This window comes from Budorcas taxicolor, chromosome 1 (assembly GCF_023091745.1).
Source record: "Budorcas taxicolor isolate Tak-1 chromosome 1, Takin1.1, whole genome shotgun sequence".
Lineage (NCBI taxonomy): Eukaryota > Metazoa > Chordata > Mammalia > Artiodactyla > Bovidae > Budorcas > Budorcas taxicolor.
The window spans coordinates 211,012,782-211,031,769 of record NC_068910.1 but is presented as its reverse complement, the minus strand read 5'-3'; the positions used below and the strand labels follow the sequence as shown (position 1 = coordinate 211,031,769).

The following is an 18,988-nucleotide window of genomic DNA, read 5'->3' as shown; positions in this document are numbered from 1 at the left end:
GCTGCCTGATTAGTGCCAGGATGCCTTTGAGTCTGCAAAGTGGAATAGCTGCAACCAAGGCTGGGCTGTCTTCTGGTGGTGTGGAATGAGACACTTAATTGAAATGCTGCAAAGATGAACAGTATCTGTTTTGACCAGGCTTCCCATGTGTGCTAATAAGCGATCCAAAACAGAGGAACCCCAAATAAATGTTGTACCCAATTAGTTACCGTGTATATTGTCGGTCTTGAGTGATTTTTTTTTTTTTAAGTTCTGCAAGACAAAATGAGCTGTCAAAAGGCTCAGTTTGACTCTGACTGGTAATTTCTCTCCATAATCGTAAAACACAACTTTATTTTACTCTTTCAAGTCTTGAGTGTCAACATCAGCGCCTGCCAGGTTTTTTCTTTTTCGTTTTTTGCAATTTGCTTCTCATTATGAAGGGAGCGGATGACTTTCCCTCATTTTAACAATTAGCCTTAATCTCCCTTGCGGAATCTCGTCCTTTTAAAAGTTTCATAATGTTTTATTAAGTGATCTTAAGACTATCCCCTATTTTGTTTTCTGGTTTTGAAAATGTGTCTGAAAATACAACACTGGCATCCACACACCACACTGGGGCCCGGAAGGTCCTGGCTGCTGGCTCATCCTAACGTTTCAACGCCAGTTTCCCATTCTGTCCAAAGCCAGTGGTCTGCTGAGTTTTCTTAAAGCGGCCTGGTACTCCCTTCTAAATAAAGGGTAGAAAAAGAAACTCCCTTTTCTTTTCTCAGCCTTCAGTCCGTAGGGATTGTAAAAGCTCCTAGAAATTGTCAGAGGTGGAACATGGAAGGGTTTTTCTCTGTTCCACAAAACCGATCTGCCTGGGCGCTGGCTCGGGTCCAGGATCGCGGTTCCTAACCTCGGGTTCAGCCTGCAACTGGGAAAACCTGCCCATCCGGCTTTGAAGGCCTCGCTGACAACCCTGGCCCCTAAAAAATACTGGTGAAGGCTGCAGCCGTCTGGGCCTTCCTCCTTCCTTTCTTTTCTGTCCCTGACAACTTAAATCTCTCCTTCAGGGCTATCTCACCCTGGGAATTTTCTCCCTTTGATTCAGTATCACCGTATAGATCCACCATTCCTTTACAATGGAAGGCGAGATAGTAGATCCCAGGAGAGGGGGTTGTTATTCAGAACCGTTCACACCTAAACACACTTCCTGGGGACTATCCCTTACCTCCAGAAAAATCCAAGTTCAGGATCAGGGGGAGCTCTTCTTTGGTGACATTCATTAGTGGCAGCTCACATAGCTTCCATCGCCGTTGAAGCAGGTGCTATGGATATTTTCAGTTATAAGAAATTGTATCATGGCTGCAGTCGAGAGACGGAGAAATTTTAGCGATGAAATCCGTGAGTGCTTCCTCCCCTGTTGGAGTACTTAATCAGTTGGAAAGGAATCGATCAATCAGGGAATACGGCCTTAGTTAATTCATTTTAGAACCAAAGAGGAAATCTACCAGACCGTATTATCTATCGTATAGTAAATGGGGGAAGAGAATCCACTGCAGATTTCCTTCTGATTTTTCTAAGACTGAGATTTTTAATTTTCAGAACATCCAGGAATCATTTTGAAAATCCTTGAAAGCCTTCTCTCTGGGGTGGGGTTGGGGGGGAAATGCATGTATGCACTCACACACCCAGTTTCTTGTACAGTTGCAGTTTTAGGGCTGCTGAAGCTCCTTTATGGAACTTCTGGGGATCCCATGGACCCGCTCTCCCCCAAGGCAAGAATCTGTGAATCTGGAACTTTGCCTTGACCGTGGAGGGCCAGCCTAGCATGGTGCTGCACGTTATAGATAACTAGAAAATGAGGAAATAATGAACGCATGAGTTAGACATTCTTCTTGCTCCCTGGGATTGTGCTGTTTTGGTTACACCTGCTTTTATTGTATCCAGGGCCTGGTTTGCATAATTAGGAAAGGAGATCCCATTCAAACTACTGGTCTAGACCTTTAAGAGGTATACACACAGGTATACACACAGATGGTCCCTTGCAAAGGAAAAGGGCTTATTTTGTTGAAGGGGCAACCTCCTCTCTAGAGACTGCCCGGCCCCCTGGCTACAGACCTACAATTCGAATTCCCAAGCAGCCTAGCAAGGCCGCATGGTTCCCCCACCGTCCATTAGGACCGGGCTTAACTTCTTGGTGGAAATTTCTGGTTATGCTGACCTCCATGGCAACTTTAATCTCGCCCGCTTTCCAAATAGGACCCTTCTCAACCCCTCTATAAAATGAAATTCCTTCCTCACGTTCCTGCTGTGGACGACTTCCCAGACATAATATTTACCCTGCCACAATCAGGGTGATTGTACATTTGGGTAATGTTCATTACTGAAGGATTTTCATTCTTAAGGTATTTGACTATATTCGCAGGACAGGATGGGGAGACTGCCTTTCAGACGAGTGAATGACTGGCTGAAGCAAAGGTACATGCAGGAAAGGATAGTGTACCGGTATTCTAAACACAGCGAGAGGTGTCTTTATGGAGTGGTTATTACTAAGAAATGGTCTGGATGACTCACGATATTATCATCGGATCCCAGTCCTTCTCTGTTTTATCACAGACTCATATAATAGGGGGAGGAAAATTCATCTGACAATCCCAGCGTTGTTTCGTGGATAACATTCAAGATAATGAGTTGGCAGTCAGACCTCCTGGAGAGAATACAAGGAAAAGACATGGGTTGTATTAAAATCACCTCTCCCATTACCACCCCCGTCCCCTGGGTGTTTTTGGATTGCAATAGATCTACCTTTTAAAATGATAATATATACGCTGAAATCTGTTTTCAGACTTCCAGGTGGGCAAACACGGATAGGAAAAGACAGCCTCTGATTTGTGCAGCCTCAGGCAGCCCAAGCAAATAATGCCTTTTGATGGCATGTGGAAAGCTGGTATCTATGATCTGATGCAGGGTTCGTCTCTAGAGATCAGTTTTCTCATTCTGTTTCACATTTGCCCATGAAAGAGTAACATTTCCTCAAAGCAAGTTGCTGCCCACCACCCAGCAGTTCCTGTCCCACTTGGTGTCGTGGCAAAGACCAAGGAGGAGAGCTTTCTTGAAAAATGCCTGTGCCTGGAACACGTACCTTCGTGATTGATCTCTTCATGGTTTTCTTGCTGATTTTATGAAATGCCAGGTATTGTTGATGATGTTAGACAGCTTTTTTAAGTTGAGGCTATTTGTATGAACAATATTTAAGAGTTGATGGGCGGAAGCTGGACTCTGTCCACCACTCCCACCCTCCCCCACCGCCCATCCTGCCCCTGCAAACTCCTTCCTTGCCAGCCCACTTGCTTTAGGTTGAAGCAGCTCTTTTTGGTGGGGACAGAAGACTATCAGTCAGAAAGCGCTTCCGAGAGAAATAATGGTTGAGTGATTTTTAGAGCTTCCTGTTTCAGCAGCAAGCATTATAGACATAAACAGTGATCCAGCCAATGGCTTCAGTGCTGCACTGGTTCTAATAAATCAGTTTTGTATTCTTTTTTGTGCTGGTTGGCGAGGGTCGAGAGAGGGTGGAGAAGACTGGTCATGGAAGAGCGTATTCTGTTTCCTCTTCTTTATTATTTTTAAAGAAAAATGACTTGCTGAAAAGAGAGATGGTATACAGCCTGATGAGTGTTTTCTTACTGTTGGTGATTATAAAACATTGTCAGATCAGAAAGGGGTTGTTTAGGAATAACCATGTACTGTTAGTATGGAAGGGTTATGTAGTTTTGAAGGATCTATTGGACTTTCAGTCACAAGGGGTGTGTGTGTGTATGTTTATGTGTGTGTGTGTTTATGTGTGTGTGTGTTTATGTGTGTGTGTGTTTATGTGTGTGTGTGTGTTTATGTGTGTGTGTATGCTATGTGTGTGTGTGTGTACTTCCACTGAAAAGACTTCCTGGACCAAATTATCTTTGAGGACTAAATCTACACTAATAACATCTCATATGAAGCCCCCCAAAAGCAATTAACAGAAATTAATAAGTGAGCAGTGTAGCTTTAATGAGCTGCCTATGAATGAATACTTTCAAAGGTTTCTGGTTTTATCAATTTGGTCTCAGGGTGTGGGGGATGGATTGCTGCTCTTTAAGATTTTTATGTTTATGAACATGCATTAGTGGACTTCCAGCAACACTTACCCTCTGTCATTGGTCCTGATGCGAGTACCGTATTCGACAGAGATGTATTATTTAGTCCACGTTGAGAACAAAGCTTTTCCTGGCATTCCTGTTGTTGGCACTAATTTGAGATTCTAGCACATTCCAGTCTCTATTAGGCTATATCAGGCAGTGAATCCCATTTAGAAACTCTATTTTGTCACTGAACTTCCTCCATCGCCAAGGGTTTCAGGTTGCTGAAGACCCCAAAATCGTAAGGTGATCCCAGCAACCTCCTTCAGTAGACCCTGTGGCCATCCTGTCAGTGGACTCAGAATGTGTTTCCTCTGGTTTCCTTGGTGAGGAAGCTTTCATGTAGGAGCCACTTACACTGTTTTTATTGAAGATGGAAGTACATTTCCTGTCTTTTTCTCAACTTGAGTGAATCCCTACTTTTACTGTGAGATTTCAGAGCATCATTAAGGACGTCAGTTCAGTTCAGTCGCTCAGTCGTGTCCGACTTTTGGCGACCCCTTGGACTGCAACACGTCAGGCTTCCTTACCCATCACCATCTCCCAGAGCTTGCTCAAACTCATGTCCATCAAGTCGGTGAGGCCATCCAACCATCTCATCCTCTGCGGTCCCCTTCTCCTCCTGTCTTCAATCTTTCCCAGCATCAGGGTCTTTTCCAATGAGTCAGTTCTTCTTCGCATCAGGTGGCCAAAGTATTGGAGTTTCAGCTTCAGCATCAGTCCTTCCAATGAATATTCAGGACTGATTTCCTTTAGGATGGATTGGTTTGATCTCCTGCAGTCCAAGGGACTCTCAAGAGTCTTCTCCAACACCACAGTTCAAAAGAATGTAGGCGCAGCCTAGGCCTCAGAGCTGTGCCTTCTCCACCCCCAGCCCCACCCCCAGCCTCCCATCAAGGACTCTCCTGGGTCTGGTGAATGGGAGGTCTGGCCAGCACCCTCCTGCTGGTGGTGTGTGGCCTTAACTGAGTCACCGTATGCAAACAAAGGAGACTTCCTTGGCGCAAACAAAGGCAGTGCACAGGAATATGGGCGTTTGAGCACAGTTGGTGATCTGTGTGCTTATCAGATCTCAGCGGAGGAGGCAAGGTGGGATGGGCCTGTTGGGAGGTGGAAGTGCTCCAGGTTGCTCCAGGCATTGATTTGGGGTTTTTAGAGATGTTTTTCCTTGATTCCATTTGAAATCACTGTACAGAGTATAGTCACTGTCTGTCTGTCTATAACGAATAAGAAACAGTTTAAACTCGTATCCTAACACAGCTTTCACCTCTTTAAATGGTGTGTTTCCAGTACCTACGACCCGGGGTCGGTCCAGACATTTTTCTGCTTTCCCCATCTTGTTTGAAACCTCAGGGCTGGTTAGAGTTGATAGATCTTATCTGTGTATCTGCTTATCAGTTTTCATGGTGGTCTCCCACAGTGGGTCCCCACATTTGGCAATATCTTCAAACATTTTTGGTTGTGTCCCACCCAGTGGTGGGAGAGCAGAGGCCATTCCGCAGTGCATAGGACAGCCCTACCATGCAGAACATTAGTCACGCCGTTGAGACTGAGAAACCCTGGGCTGGCCTCTCACACTGATTATGATCAGTGGTAAAATGTCTCCTCTTTTTTTCCTAGCACTTTCTGCCTCTTTACAAAATTTATGAAAAACTTAAATCAGAAAGTTCGCACAGAATTTTAAAAAGTACAGGACATCACTAAATATGAAAGTCTTTTTCTAAATATCAAAATATACTAGAGTTCTGTATACACAGAACTGCACCATTTCCGCATCTCCTGGGTCGGGGTGTGTGTGGCTGCCGGAAAAAGAGACTGCAGGTGGAGGGGGGGGTCTCTCCATTGCAGGTGGAGGAGGGAGGCAGGAAAATCTCTTCCTGGAGGACTGCCCCCCTCCTTTCAGTCTCTCCCTTAGGAATGTCACGCAGGTGCAGGTCCATGGGGACCGTCAAAAGCAGTAAAAGTGCACAGCTGGCTTCTCAGTGCCTGTCCCTATCCATCAGGCACCAGTCAGGGCCCAGAGATCCACTCATCCAGGAACATGAATTGATGTGAGTGCACAGTGTCCGCCTGAGCTACAAGGCGCTAAAAGCAAGGCCCTGGTGTTCATCGCTGACCGATACCTTACAGAGACCAAAAAGGAGTCGGTTTGCACACCTTGGGGAGATGCAGGGACGGACGGAGGCTGACTTACCATCCATCCCTGGGAAGCCTTGGTTACCTGCCAGAAGGCTATCTTCGCAGGGACCACAGACAGACAGAGATCTGGGTTCTTCCAGAGCTTTCTCCCACCAGCTCCGTGTTGGTTCTGCCATCATTTGTTTGCTACAAGAAGATTCAGCGAAAGATGGCTTAAAAAGAGGTCTGGGAAAAAAAGAAAAGAGTCCTCTGGCATTCTCACTGAATCATGGTGGTGTCTCCTACAGGTGGAATTTTCTCTTTTTTAAACATTTCTTTTTAACTGGAGGATAATTGCTGTCCAACGTTGTATTGGTTTCTGCTGTGCAACCATGAGAATTGGCCCTCAGTATACATATGTCCCCTCTGTCTTGAGCCTCCCTCCCACCCGCTTCCCCTACCCCTCTAGCTTTTCCCAGAGCATGGGGTTGAGCTCCTTGTGTTATACAGCAGCTTCCTGCTAGCGACCTATCTCATGCCTGGTAATGCATATGTTTCAGCGCTACCATCTCAGTCCGTGGCACCCTCTCCTTCCCCCGCTGTGTCCACGAGGGCGTTCTTTATGTCTGCATTTCTATTCCTGCCCTGCGAATAGGATCATCAAGGACCATTTTTCTCAATTCCATATGTATGTGTTCACGCACACTGTTTTTCTGACTTGACTTCCCTCCATGTAGCAGGCTCTAGGTTCATCCATATAGGAGGAATTTCTTGAATATGCTTTGCTGTGACTGCGGACTCTGGTTGGTTGGTTGCATGGACTCTGCCTGGGGACCTCACTCTGACCTTGCCTGCCCCATCCGCTTCCTGTGCATTTCCCTCAGTAAAGTCATCAGCTCCCACATCCGGCGTGGAGGTCGGCTGTGTGTCACACCCTCAGACTGGTTAACTCTCCACGTGGGAGTTCCTGGGCGGCTGCAGGTGTGAAGGACCAGCTATGGCAGGCAGGCACACGCAGGGGCATGGTGATGCTGAGACCCCAGCACCTAGGAAAGGAGGAACGTGGGCCCCAGAGTCCCCAAGAGACTGCCTTCCAAGAATTTTCAAAACACAGGAGATTCCACCCTGAACTAGAGAAGCCCTGTGTGATATCAGTGGACTGGTGCCTGATACAGAGTGGGGACTCATTAAATATCCAAATGAGTGACCACCCCAGGCAGTAGAGCCTCGTGCTTACTGCATGGGCGGTCCTAGATTCGCCGCTGGGAGTACAGCATCTCATCCTGGGCACCAGTAATGTTTCGGGTTGATTTTTCTTTGTGGGAGCCATGCTCTGCATTTGGGGATGGTTAGCGGCATCTCTGGCCTCTATCCAGTAGCCTGGAGCATTCTCCCTCCAGTCCTGGGTGCTCACAACAAGAAATGTCAGCAGAATTTGCCAAATGTCCCTCCCTGGGGGAGAGGTGGAGGCAAGAAGCACTGGCTCAGAGCTGTGTGTCCGTGGGCAAGTTCCTTGACCTATCTGAGCCCAGTTCAAATGTTGTCCAAAGGGGATGGAGTGCAGTGAAGATTGCCTGAAATAATACAGTCTTTAGGGGTTATTACTTGTCATGGCAAGGTCCGTTGCTATGACCCTAATTCTGCAGAGTCGCTGATGGCAGCTCTGTGAGCTCCTAACAAATAATACGACCGGCACCTGCTTTTTTTTATTTGTTTAAATGAGTGACTTTTCTCTGAGATATCAGGCCCTTATCGTGATCCTTTGGCCCCCATAGAGCTAGCTCTCAGGTCACGAAAGAGTTATGCGTAGCAGGCATGGCAATTTCAGATCAGCAATGGAAGGGACGAAATTAAATATGTACTGTAATCCAAGGCACTGTTTATCATGGGAAAAGAAGTCTTCTCAACTCCTTTGTCCAGACATTAACGGCATGCAAATATTTATGATTCATACATGCCCCTTTAGTTCCCGATCATATTTTAACAATAAACACTGCCATTTTCACAGTGAGGCAGAATAATCCCTTTGTCCTGTCACCGGCTCTCCAGGCTGGCACCCGGCGGCATCGCATTCTTCCTGCTAGGTAATTGCTGACTCCACCCAAGTGGAGGGGGGTTTATAGTTGCTCCACAGCGGCACCTTGGACCACGCACTTCAGGACCTCCTGGCTGTTCCCCTGCAGGCCATCTTAAGGTTGTATCTCAGCATGTTGAGAAAACACAAGCCAACATCCACACGTGTTTTTCTTTTTTGGCCACATCTTAGCAGAGAATCGATACACCTGGCTGTTGGCTTGAAGAGGTGTCTTGCATTCTTCCAAAATCCATGGACTCAAGAGGCCCCCATGGCCATCATGTCCCAAGTGATAGTCCTCCATTTCCTGATAACTATGCATGCATCTGTTTGTGCCGATCCTGTGGCTCTTTGGAAGGTAGTGTGACAAAGTACCAGCAGGTGGCCTGCTTACTGGACTCACGTAGGTGTGCTGGCCTCACTCTCCTCATCTGTACAGTAGGTATACCAGCGCCCTTCATACACACCGCAAAAGGTTTTTAGAGTGATTCAAAGATGATGTGTGTGTAACAAGACTTAGGAAGAAAGAGGTATGACTCACCTCCATGTCATCCTTCTTTCTACAGGAGACTCTCTAAGGGAGGGGAGCAGAGACTGGGCAGGTGTTAGCCCATGTCCCCCTGAATCAGCAAGGCAAGAACGATACCATTTCCACTTTCCACTCCTCATTGGCAAGGAATTTATATTCCTTTATCTTCCAAGGAAGCTTGTAAAATGAGAATGCCTGTCAGACACAGCAGAAACTTCATTAATATTCATAAATAACACAGGAATAATAATAATAATATAATCATCCCAGGCATTTGCTGTATTTATCTGTACATAAACATAGGAATAATAATATAGTCATCTCAGGTATAGTCATACCCTGTGATCGACCTGATGTTCTCTGTTTTCACTGGTGAATTTTTCACAGGCTTTGGACCGTCTTTGATCAAAGAAATCTAGCGCCCACGGCTACTTTATTAGAACTGTCCTCCACCCACAGAGGTCATTCCATGAGGGTATTTCATTCATTCATTGATCAGATGAACAGTGTGCCTCTGCCATTTGCCGGGCATTGGGCTAGCCCCGGGGACACAAAGGTCAGCCAGAAAGAAGCCACAGCCTGCAGGGGTCAGTGAGAGGGTCCCCTAGCTAACAGATGTTGCTGTTCTGAGGGGCCAGTGCCAGGGTGAAAGGACAGGAGTGACCGAGGCAAAATGCACCACCAGGTGCCCCACCCACTACAAGCTCGGGGGTTTTCCGGACCACTTGTCATCTCAGTGGAGACATCTCAGCATGACGAGGTGGCTGTCCAGGTGAAGGCATCAGGAAGGATGTCCAAGCAGAGAAAACTCAGTGGGAGAGGAGCCAGCAGAGAGGGCCTTGACATCCCATGCTGGGAATCTGGTCTGATCCCAGCAAAACAGAGGTTTTAATCAGGGAATTGACATCACTGTATACAAATGGTGTGAAGAGGCTGGGGCTGCAGGCTAAAGAGTAGACAGGGCTTTGGGAGTGTAGCTGGGAGCTCAGAGGTGGGATCCAAGGTTGTTTTGGGGTTGAATTTGCAGGTGCAGAACCCGCGGATACAGAGGTAAATGTCACTGTTTCTAGAAATCAGCTCCCTGTAGGCCCCACCTACCAGGCCCTGCAGTCTTGCCTGGAGCTTCCCTCTTCTTCCTGCTCAGCCTCTGTCCCCCACCCGCCCTCCTAGCCTCCTGCAGCGGAGCTGTGGGTGCCAACAGGCTGGCGAGCAGGCCCTGAGGACCCTGATGCCGGTTTCCCTGCAGAATGCCCACCCCTGGGCTTCTCTGTCATGGCGCCAGGTGGCCTTAGGCTCTGTGTTTCAGGCACTGGGCTGTGGGCACCATCGGATCAGGGCCAGGACTAGGCCAGCCACAGGGGGTCACCGTGGTCAGCTGTCCCGTGTGGCATTTGCCCTGATGGGTGGAGAATAGGGAATTGGAGTGCGCCAACCAGAGGGCTCCCCAGGGTGGAAACACAGAGCAGAAGGCGTGGCCTTGGCCTAAAGAAGCTGTGAATTCAAGGCCCTAGAGGTGTTTGGGCTGCAAGGATTAACCTTGGTTGCTCATCTGAGACGCGCAGGCACTGGGACACCAAAAGGAAAAAGGAAGATCAGAAAGGGACTGTGATATCTAGTGGGTATGCTGTGCTTAGTCACTCGTTCTTGTCCGACTCTTGGCGATCCCATGAACTGTAGCCCGCCAGCCTCCTCTGGAAGAAATGCAAAAATCATGTGAGAGCATCATGGTTCTTTGGGCTTTGGTTAATGCTTCTCATGAAGAGAAGGACTTGTCCAACCATTCGCTTACTAAAGCAGAGCTCACACCCAGGCCACTGAAAAGGAGAGTCAAACCTTCCAAGTGAAGTCAGACATCATAAAGAACCAGCTGTCAAACTGCAACTTTACAGAATAATTCACTGATCCATTTATCAAACATTTTTCTATTGCCTCAGAACAGAAGATGCAAAGATTAATAAAAGACCGTCCCTGTCCTCAAACAACTCATTTTTCTAGAACAGCTCCAGAGAAAACACTTGGCATGTTTTGGCTTTTCTCCAAGCAAACTGCTGGTTTTCAAATGCTCCATCATATGCAATGCATGCTGATTTTTTCTGGAAAACTTAGTTCTGTATTTTAGACACTTGACTTTCAGGCAACTTTGGGGGGGTTGTCCTTGTGCCAATATCTGGGAGCGCCCCCTGCATTCTTCCTGCATGGCTGCAGGAGCTATGGGAAAAGGACATTTTAAACATGGGCACTTTGCATCCAAGTGGACACACACTGACATCGTCACCTCAGTTCAATTCAGAGAAACCAGGAAATTCTGCACCACTTGAAGAATCTGTCTCCTACTCAGAAATCCCCAAATAAATAATTAAACAGCCCCAGTGTCAAAAATAGTGGTACGTGTTTGGGCAAGGAAATGGTTGAGGAGCAAAAGCATGCATTTTGGCCATTAGCTTGTTCCAGTGGAAAAGTGAAAAACATAAATTAAGATACTTTGTGAAAAACATCCTCGATTCAGATTTCTCCCAAAATCTCTGAGGATTTGTTCATTTTCATATTTAGTTACTGGGTGATCAAAATTAGACCCGGGCACAAACTACATAGTAAGAGGAGAAATTTTCATGCCGCATCTCAGAATCTTCTGGCATTTCCAGAATTTGCAAAGAGCAAAACTTGAGCTTTCCCTGGCTTTCTTCGTTTTCCAAAGTTGCATTTTTTTTTTCTTTTGACTTTTCCTTTCTCACTCTCTTGGTTGCTTAAAGTGTGTGAACTCAACCAGTCTCCCGACAAAGATGCACAGATGAGTGGAAAATGTTGTGATTGCGTTTCCTTAGCTATGTGACCCCTTTCAGCAGACGGTCCTCGGTGCACACAGCCTGCCCTTGCGTGACAAAGGGCAAGTTTCACATCCCAACTGAAACTGGCCCCAAAAAGGAGAAGATGACTCACGGGGTCCAAACCTTCACCAAGGAGAGTGACCGAAACAATGAGCCCAGTGCGGGCGGCTTGGCTGCCCATGAACCAAATGATCACAAGAGTTCAGACAGAGGGAGACACGCCCGTGGCCATAGGAGCTCATTGCCATGACCTGATGAACTTCTAAGGACCTGCTTCCACTCTCAGGCCCCAGATAATCTTGAATCACCTTTTCATCTTCTACTCTTCTCCCCACCCTTGCCCTTGGAGGGGGAGCAGGGCGCCCATTTGCAGCAATCCTGAGGTTTCGCCACTTCCAGATGCGGTGAGGAAGTGGCGTGGTGCCCTGGGGCCCTGGCGGAACTGCAGTGTCCAGCCATGGCTTTATGAGACCACAGCCAGCTGCCCGAGTCCACCAGCCCCGTGGCTGGTAAACGTGGAGCCGGAGAAAGCAGAGACTTGGAGCCTCATCCCTGCCTCACCTTGGAAAGCATGTCGGTGGTAGCCGACGTCCAGGAAGACTCGCCCCGTGACCTTCTTCCCAACTAAATAAAGCACTTAGTTATTTTGTGCTGGCATTTGGATGAACATAGTGGTGTCGAGGGGAACAACACATGCTCTGGGGTTGGGGGGGATGGGGGGAGCGTTTGGCTGGCTGGTTGTCAAGTGGCTCAGCCAGTTGCAATTGTGCCTTACAAAGGTGGCCAGCTGGCAGGGAAGGAGTGACCTTGAATTTGAAGTTCCAGTTGAATGTGCAGTTTTCCTGATGGGTTTTTAGGCCCTATCCTTGCCTGCCTGTTGGTCCTGTGTGCTCCACCTGGGTCTGCTGGAATTTTCTAGAGAAGAGAGGATGAACCTGAAGGAGCTCCATCCTTGCCTGCCTGTTGGTCCTGTGTGCTCCACCTGGGTCTGCTGGAATTTTCTAGAGAAGAGAGGATGAACCTGAAGGAGCTCCATTAGCACCACCTGCAAACACTAAGGCTCTGCTCACTGCCCATCATCAGACCTCAATGCCGAATTGCCACCAGCCCCGCCTCATGGGACTGCCTGCAGCTGTGATCTTTGTGGAACTGTGTTTGAATTATCTTTAATGATAATTAAACTGATATTTGCTAATGCCTTATTTCATGTAATTTGCATAACAGCACTGTGAGATGGAAGGACCATGATCACCCCTGTTTTACAGATGATGAAGCCCCTCAGAGAGGCTAAGTCACTTGCCCACGGTCGCACAGCTAGCGAGGGGCAGAGCTGGCATTCGAACCCAGGCAGCCCGCATTGTTAACTACTAGCACCCATGCCTTGGCACTACCACGGGGTTGTGTAATCAAGTTCTCGTCTTGTGCTGCTTCCAGGCTTTATAAGTCAAGACAGCCCTTCTCTCCTTCGTGGTTTCTTCCACCTTCTTAATTCAGTCCTAGTGTGTGTGCTTCTAAATAGAATTCCTCCTGGACCCAACCACTGGCCAGAACTCGGGGTGCTGACTGAGTGAGGTTTGTGGGCAGGAGAAGGCAGGTCTGAGTGTTCCCCTTTCCTTGGCTCCCTCCGCTGTGAACCTACACAGGGCCACCTCCGTGACCCTGCAGCTCGTCCCCTCCGGAGGCCAGGGCCACAGTCTTTCAGCAACACAGCCGGGGGCACCTCGGGTCCCACCATGGGCTGCAAGGAGCCGCCCAGCCTCTCCATGAAGGAACCCAGTCAGGCTACACATGGGAACATCAGTTCTCTCTATGGCAGCCCCATCTCCCAGCCCCGTGTTTGATCCCGAAAAGCCGATTTCAGGGTGGTGGTTATGGAGCTGAACTGTCTTTTCTTTGCTCTCCTCTGCCTTCCTACTAGTCTGCCCACAGCTTGCTGAGAAAAACACTTGAGGCTTTCACTCTCCACACCTACGCACTTAAAATACCAGGCCCATAGGTCATTTTGATGAGGGAATTTGGCTAATAACACATTAGGCCATGGGTGCATATACCATCACGGCAGGTGCTGGCCAGGAAGGGCTGTGTCTCGGCGGGAATGAGCTGGGGTGTGGCTAGGTGTGATGGGGCGTGGTCAGGGTGTGGTGGGGCGTGGCCATGACGTAGTGGGGGTGTGGGCAGAGGGCAGAGGGCAGGGGCTCCAAGGGTCTGACGTGCCCACTGGCAGGCCAGTCCCCAGGTGTCAAGTTCGGTGCCAGGTCTGCACAGAAGAATACAAGGAAGTAGAAGGCAGAGCTTTCTTAGAGTGGAAAAATGTCACACACACCTGTGAGCCAAATGTCATCACTTACTGCTGCTGTCTATGAGGTCATGAGCAGATGTCGTGGTGTTCAAAGCTGTACACAAGGGCTCCGTTGTGAGCCGGAATACCTCCACCTTCATGAGCCATAGTTACTGGGGCCAAAACGCCCCACCTAGTAGCTTTTGCCGGACAGACACTTCTTGACTGCACATAAAATGATGGGCATAAAATAGTAAAATTTTAATTATAATTACAAGCAGCGATTTTGCAAATATTCACTTTGGTTGAATTTCCTTCCCAATTCAGTAGGGCAGTCTCTGTGGTTAACCAGGGGGCTGGCATTAAGTGCTAGGAGCCTAAATTCAGCTCAGGAAGAAAGTAGTTTTGAACTATAACCCAGGCTCTCAATTAGCTGTTGAGTACGGTTTGGAACCATTATTATCCCCAGGACTGTGTTCTCTTTTGAGGGCAGTGGCAGAGTATGGTGAAGGGACCACAAGTCTGGATTGCTAGTTCTGGTGCCACTGAGTTTGAAGGTAGAGCTTGGGGACCTCATGACAATAATATGAAACACAAAGCTGGGAGATCTGGGTTTCCTGTGTATCTAAGCTGTGTGACTTTGGACAAAGCACTCACTCTGTCTGAGTCATAGCTTTGTTGTCTGTTAACCAAAGGCAATGAAATCTGTCTTGTTTATTTCATGAGAGTGCTGGAAGGACCAGATAAAATAGTATATAGGAAAGTGCTTGAAAACTTGTAAGTTCTACACAGCCCTGAAAATGCCAACATTAGGAAGACAGTGATCTATGTTGTCATTTAGGAAATCAAGGATAGGATGATTGTTAACTTGGTCGCTCAGCCATGTCCGACTCTTCGCAACCCCGTGGACTACACAGTTCATGGAGTTCTCCAGGTCAGAATACTGGAGTGGGTAGCCTTTTCTTTCTCCAGGGGATCTTCCCAACCCAGGGATCAAACCCAGGTCTCCTGCACTGCAGATTCTTTACCAGCTGAGCCACCAAGGAAGCCCAAGAAGACTGGAGTGGGTAGCTATCCCTTCTCCATAGGACCATCCCAACCCAGGAATTAAACCAGGGTCTCTTGCATTGCAGGTGAATTATGGTTAATTCCTTATGGTTAACAAAGGGGAAAGGGGCAGAGAGGGAGAAATAAGGAGTTTGTGATTAACAGATACATACTACTATGTATAAAATAGATAAACAACAGGGACCTACTGACTAGCACAGGAAAATACATTCAATATCCTGTAATAACCTATAATGGAAAAGAATCTGCAGAAGACTATATATATATATATATAAATATCTGCGGAAGACTATATATATATATATATATGTATATGAATTACTTGGCTATGCACCTGAAACATACAACATTGTAAAGCAACTATACTTCAATAAAAATTTTTAGAAAACAAAAAATGGGATGGTTATAGGAAGGCCACCATAGGAGTAAGACTGTTTCCCGTGTGTAGAACCCACAGGTAAAACCTAGAAAACAGTGGTCACTTGCAGTGCTGCGACTGGAACCCTTATGACGTTTAGTGTTTGTACTGAGTTGAATGTTGTCTTTCAGTCATTCAGTCATGTCCAACTCTTTTGCCATCCCATGGACTGTATCTCATCAGGTTCCTCTGTCCAGGGATTTTCCAGGCAAGAATACTGGAGTGGGTTGCCTTTCCTTCTCCAGGGGATCTTCCCGACCCAGGGGTTGAACCCACATCTTCTGCATTGACAGGTGGATTCTTTACCACTGAGTCACCAGGGAAACTCACTGAGTTGATTAGCATTCCCTAAAAAGTCATGTCCATGAGTAACCTCAGAATGTGACCTTATCTAGAAATAGGGGCTTGCAGATATAGTCAAGTGAAGGGAAATACCATACTGGAGTAGGGTATGCCCTAAATCCAATGATGGGTGTCCTTATAAGGAGAGGGAGATTTGAAGACAGAGGACACGGAGGGAGGGAGGCCATGTGAGGAAGGAGGCAGAGACTGGAGTGATGCTGCCACAAGCCAAGGAGAGCCAAGGACTGCTAGTAATCCCAGAAGCTGGGGCGAGACCAGGAAGAATTCTTTCCTGGTAGGGGACGGCCCACTCGACACCTCCATTTTGGACTTCTGGCCTCCAGAACTAGGAGACTATAAGTTTCAGTTGTTTTAAGCCACCTGCATGCACGCATGCCAGGTTGCTTCAGTCGTGTCCAAGTCTTTGCAACTCTATGAATGGTAGCCCACCAGGTTCCTCTGTCCATGGGATTCTCCAGGCAAGAATACTGCGGTGGCATTACTGGAGTTGCCATTTCCTCCTCCAGGGGATCCTTCTGACCCAGGGATCAGACCCACTTCTCTTGCATCTCAGGCATTGGCAAGCGGGTTCTTTACCACTAGTGCCCCCTGGGAAGCCCTTAAGCCACCTGTGCTGTGCTTTAGTCTCTCAGTCGTGTCCGACTCTTTGAGACCCCATGGACGGTAGCCTGGCAGGCTCCTCTGTTCATGGGGATTCTCCAGGCAAGAATACCGGAGTGGGTTGTCATGCCCTCCTCCAAGGGATCGTCCCAACCTAGGAACCAAACCACGGTCTCCTGGACTGCAGGCAGGTTCTTAACCAGCTGAGCTACCAGGGAAGCCCTTAAGCCACCTAGTTTGTGATCATTTGTTACAGCAGCCCTAGGAAGGAAAGACAGTGTTTCCATGGAATCTGAAATGCTGGCGTTTCAGGCAGCAGGGGAAGCACCCTGGGTGCAGGCACACGCCTACCTGTGGAGATGGACAATGGGATTTATCTCAAAGATAAGACCAGAGTGAGCTGTGACACTGTATGTATCCCATGAATGCCTTCGTTTTGCAAACCAGGAAACTGAGATCTGGAGAGGTTAAAGATGTGTGCAGGAACCCAAATGTTCTGTCTTGCGGGGAGAGCTGTGCCTCTCTCTGTCTCTTTCTCTACACACACAGAAACACACACACACCTTTGAATACCAGATGCCAGATGCTGTTTTAATGATTTTACTCATATTAACTCATTTAACTTCCTCCACAATTCTATGGGCTTCCCAGATAAAACCCACCTGCCAATGCAGGAGCTATAAGAGACACAGATTCAATCCCTGGGTCTGGAAGATCCCTTGGAGGAGGGCACAGTAACCCACTCCAGTATTCTTGCCTGGAAAATCCCATGAATAGACAAGCCTGGCAGGCCACAGTCCATAGGGTCACACAGAATCAGACACGACTGAAGTGACTTAGCACGTACACAGGCCCAATTCTATAAGGTAGAAGAAGTTATGTGTACCCATCTTCAAGGTAAGGATACAGGCACAGGGAAGACTAGTGACTTGTTTAAGGTCAGTTAGCCGGAATTCAAACCCAGAGGACATTCTCTGAACCACTTTGCCAAGAAGAAATGCTTTTAAATAACTAATGTATTTATATATTAATATTTTTATTATAAATTATGTTTTAAACATTTTAAAAAATTATTAAAAACACTATATGACATGTATGCAATGAGTACATACTCACATTTCGTGAGTATGTATAAGACACTTAGATGGAAATCCATGTGCATATTTATGCTCCGAATTGTCACTGAATCTGTCAATTACATATCCTTCTGTCTGGCCAACCCCGTGCCTGCCTATGGAATAATCAAAATAATATATTAAATCACCAACAATTAGTATTTTCAAAATACAGAGAGAATCATTCCAATTAAGCCTATCCTCAGAAATTCTATCTCTCCTAATCCTTGGAGGTACAAAGAAAGACAAAAATGGGTTCTTTTACTCCTTTTGCCCTGAGCTTATTGAAAGGGAGGACATGGGGGTTTCTAGCTGCCAATCTGCCCCTATGTTCCTGGGCTCTCGACCTAAAAGTAAACACATCTGAATCTCTCTTGATCCTGTGTTATTAATGACCAAACGAAAGCCATGTGACTACCAGACGTGCCACATCTAGACAGCATAGTTGTACTTTCCAGAATGTCAGCAAAGCCAAACTAAAAGGAGTCTTGGAAAAACCGACAACGTGCGCTCAAGCCCTGCCCCCTTTCCAGGACGAGGGCTGGAAAGCATACGTTAATTTTGAATTACCCAGCAATATAATCAGGTCATCGCCTCATCCTTCTTCGCTCTCTTTTGTGTTCCAACAGGGAAAAGCTTCACTCTGACCATCACTGTCTTCACAAACCCACCGCAAGTCGCCACCTACCACAGAGCCATCAAAATCACAGTGGATGGACCCCGAGAACCTCGAAGTAAGTGGGCCCCCTTCGGGGCTGGCACCCCCCCAACCCCCGCCCCAGTTGGTACACTCAGGCACCAGGGACCATGTCTTCGAAGCCTTGCGTTCAATCAGCAGTATCCAGATGTGGCTGAAACCTCTGCCAGAGGGGAAGGTCAGGCCCCTGTAGAGAGAGAGAATTTTACTTTTGACGTTTTCACTTGTCAGAGGCTGTCTCTGGGCTCCAGGCTCTTTTTCGAAGCATCCTTTTAGAGGGTAGGAGGAAATCAGACTGAATCAAGTGCATGTTGGAATCATTTGGGGACAGTACGGGCCTAAGGACCAAATACGTGGTAAAGTTCCATGGAAGACTGGCCAGGCACAGAGGTGGCCCCAAAAAGGCCAGAGGGTCAGAGTGGACCACAAGGGGCTGATTACCATCCATGCTGGTCTTTTATTCATTTGGAGGCTGGAGATGAAGTCTATCCAAATGACCCTTTTCTTTCTGTGCCACAGATCGAAATTTTATGACAGGATTGTTTAAAATAGAGAATGGGAGGCAGGAGGAATGCCTGGGGGAAAACCAGCAAATATAGAAAGATGGTACCAGAAAAATAGCTCCTGCGAGAAAAGTTTTTTTTAAAAAGGAGTGGGGTTGTTTAGTCTGCAGAAAAATGTCTTCACGGTGACTTAATGACTATCTTTGAGTAAACACAAGAGTAGCACTCTTTTCCAGAACCACACCCTTCCCTTGGATGGAG

General features: G+C 47.3%; 1 protein-coding gene across 3 annotated transcripts in view; it reads left to right on the top strand.

Annotated features, from left to right (window-relative positions):
• Positions 1 to 18,988, top strand: part of RUNX1 (RUNX family transcription factor 1) — a 267,232-nt gene that overhangs the window by 182,123 nt on the left and 66,121 nt on the right. For all 3 annotated transcript variants that reach the window (XM_052660383.1, XM_052660305.1, XM_052660462.1), the window contains one exon: positions 18,157 to 18,261. In XM_052660383.1, the coding sequence (XP_052516343.1) occupies positions 18,157 to 18,261 (105 nt within the window). The remainder of the gene's footprint in view (positions 1 to 18,156; positions 18,262 to 18,988) is intronic.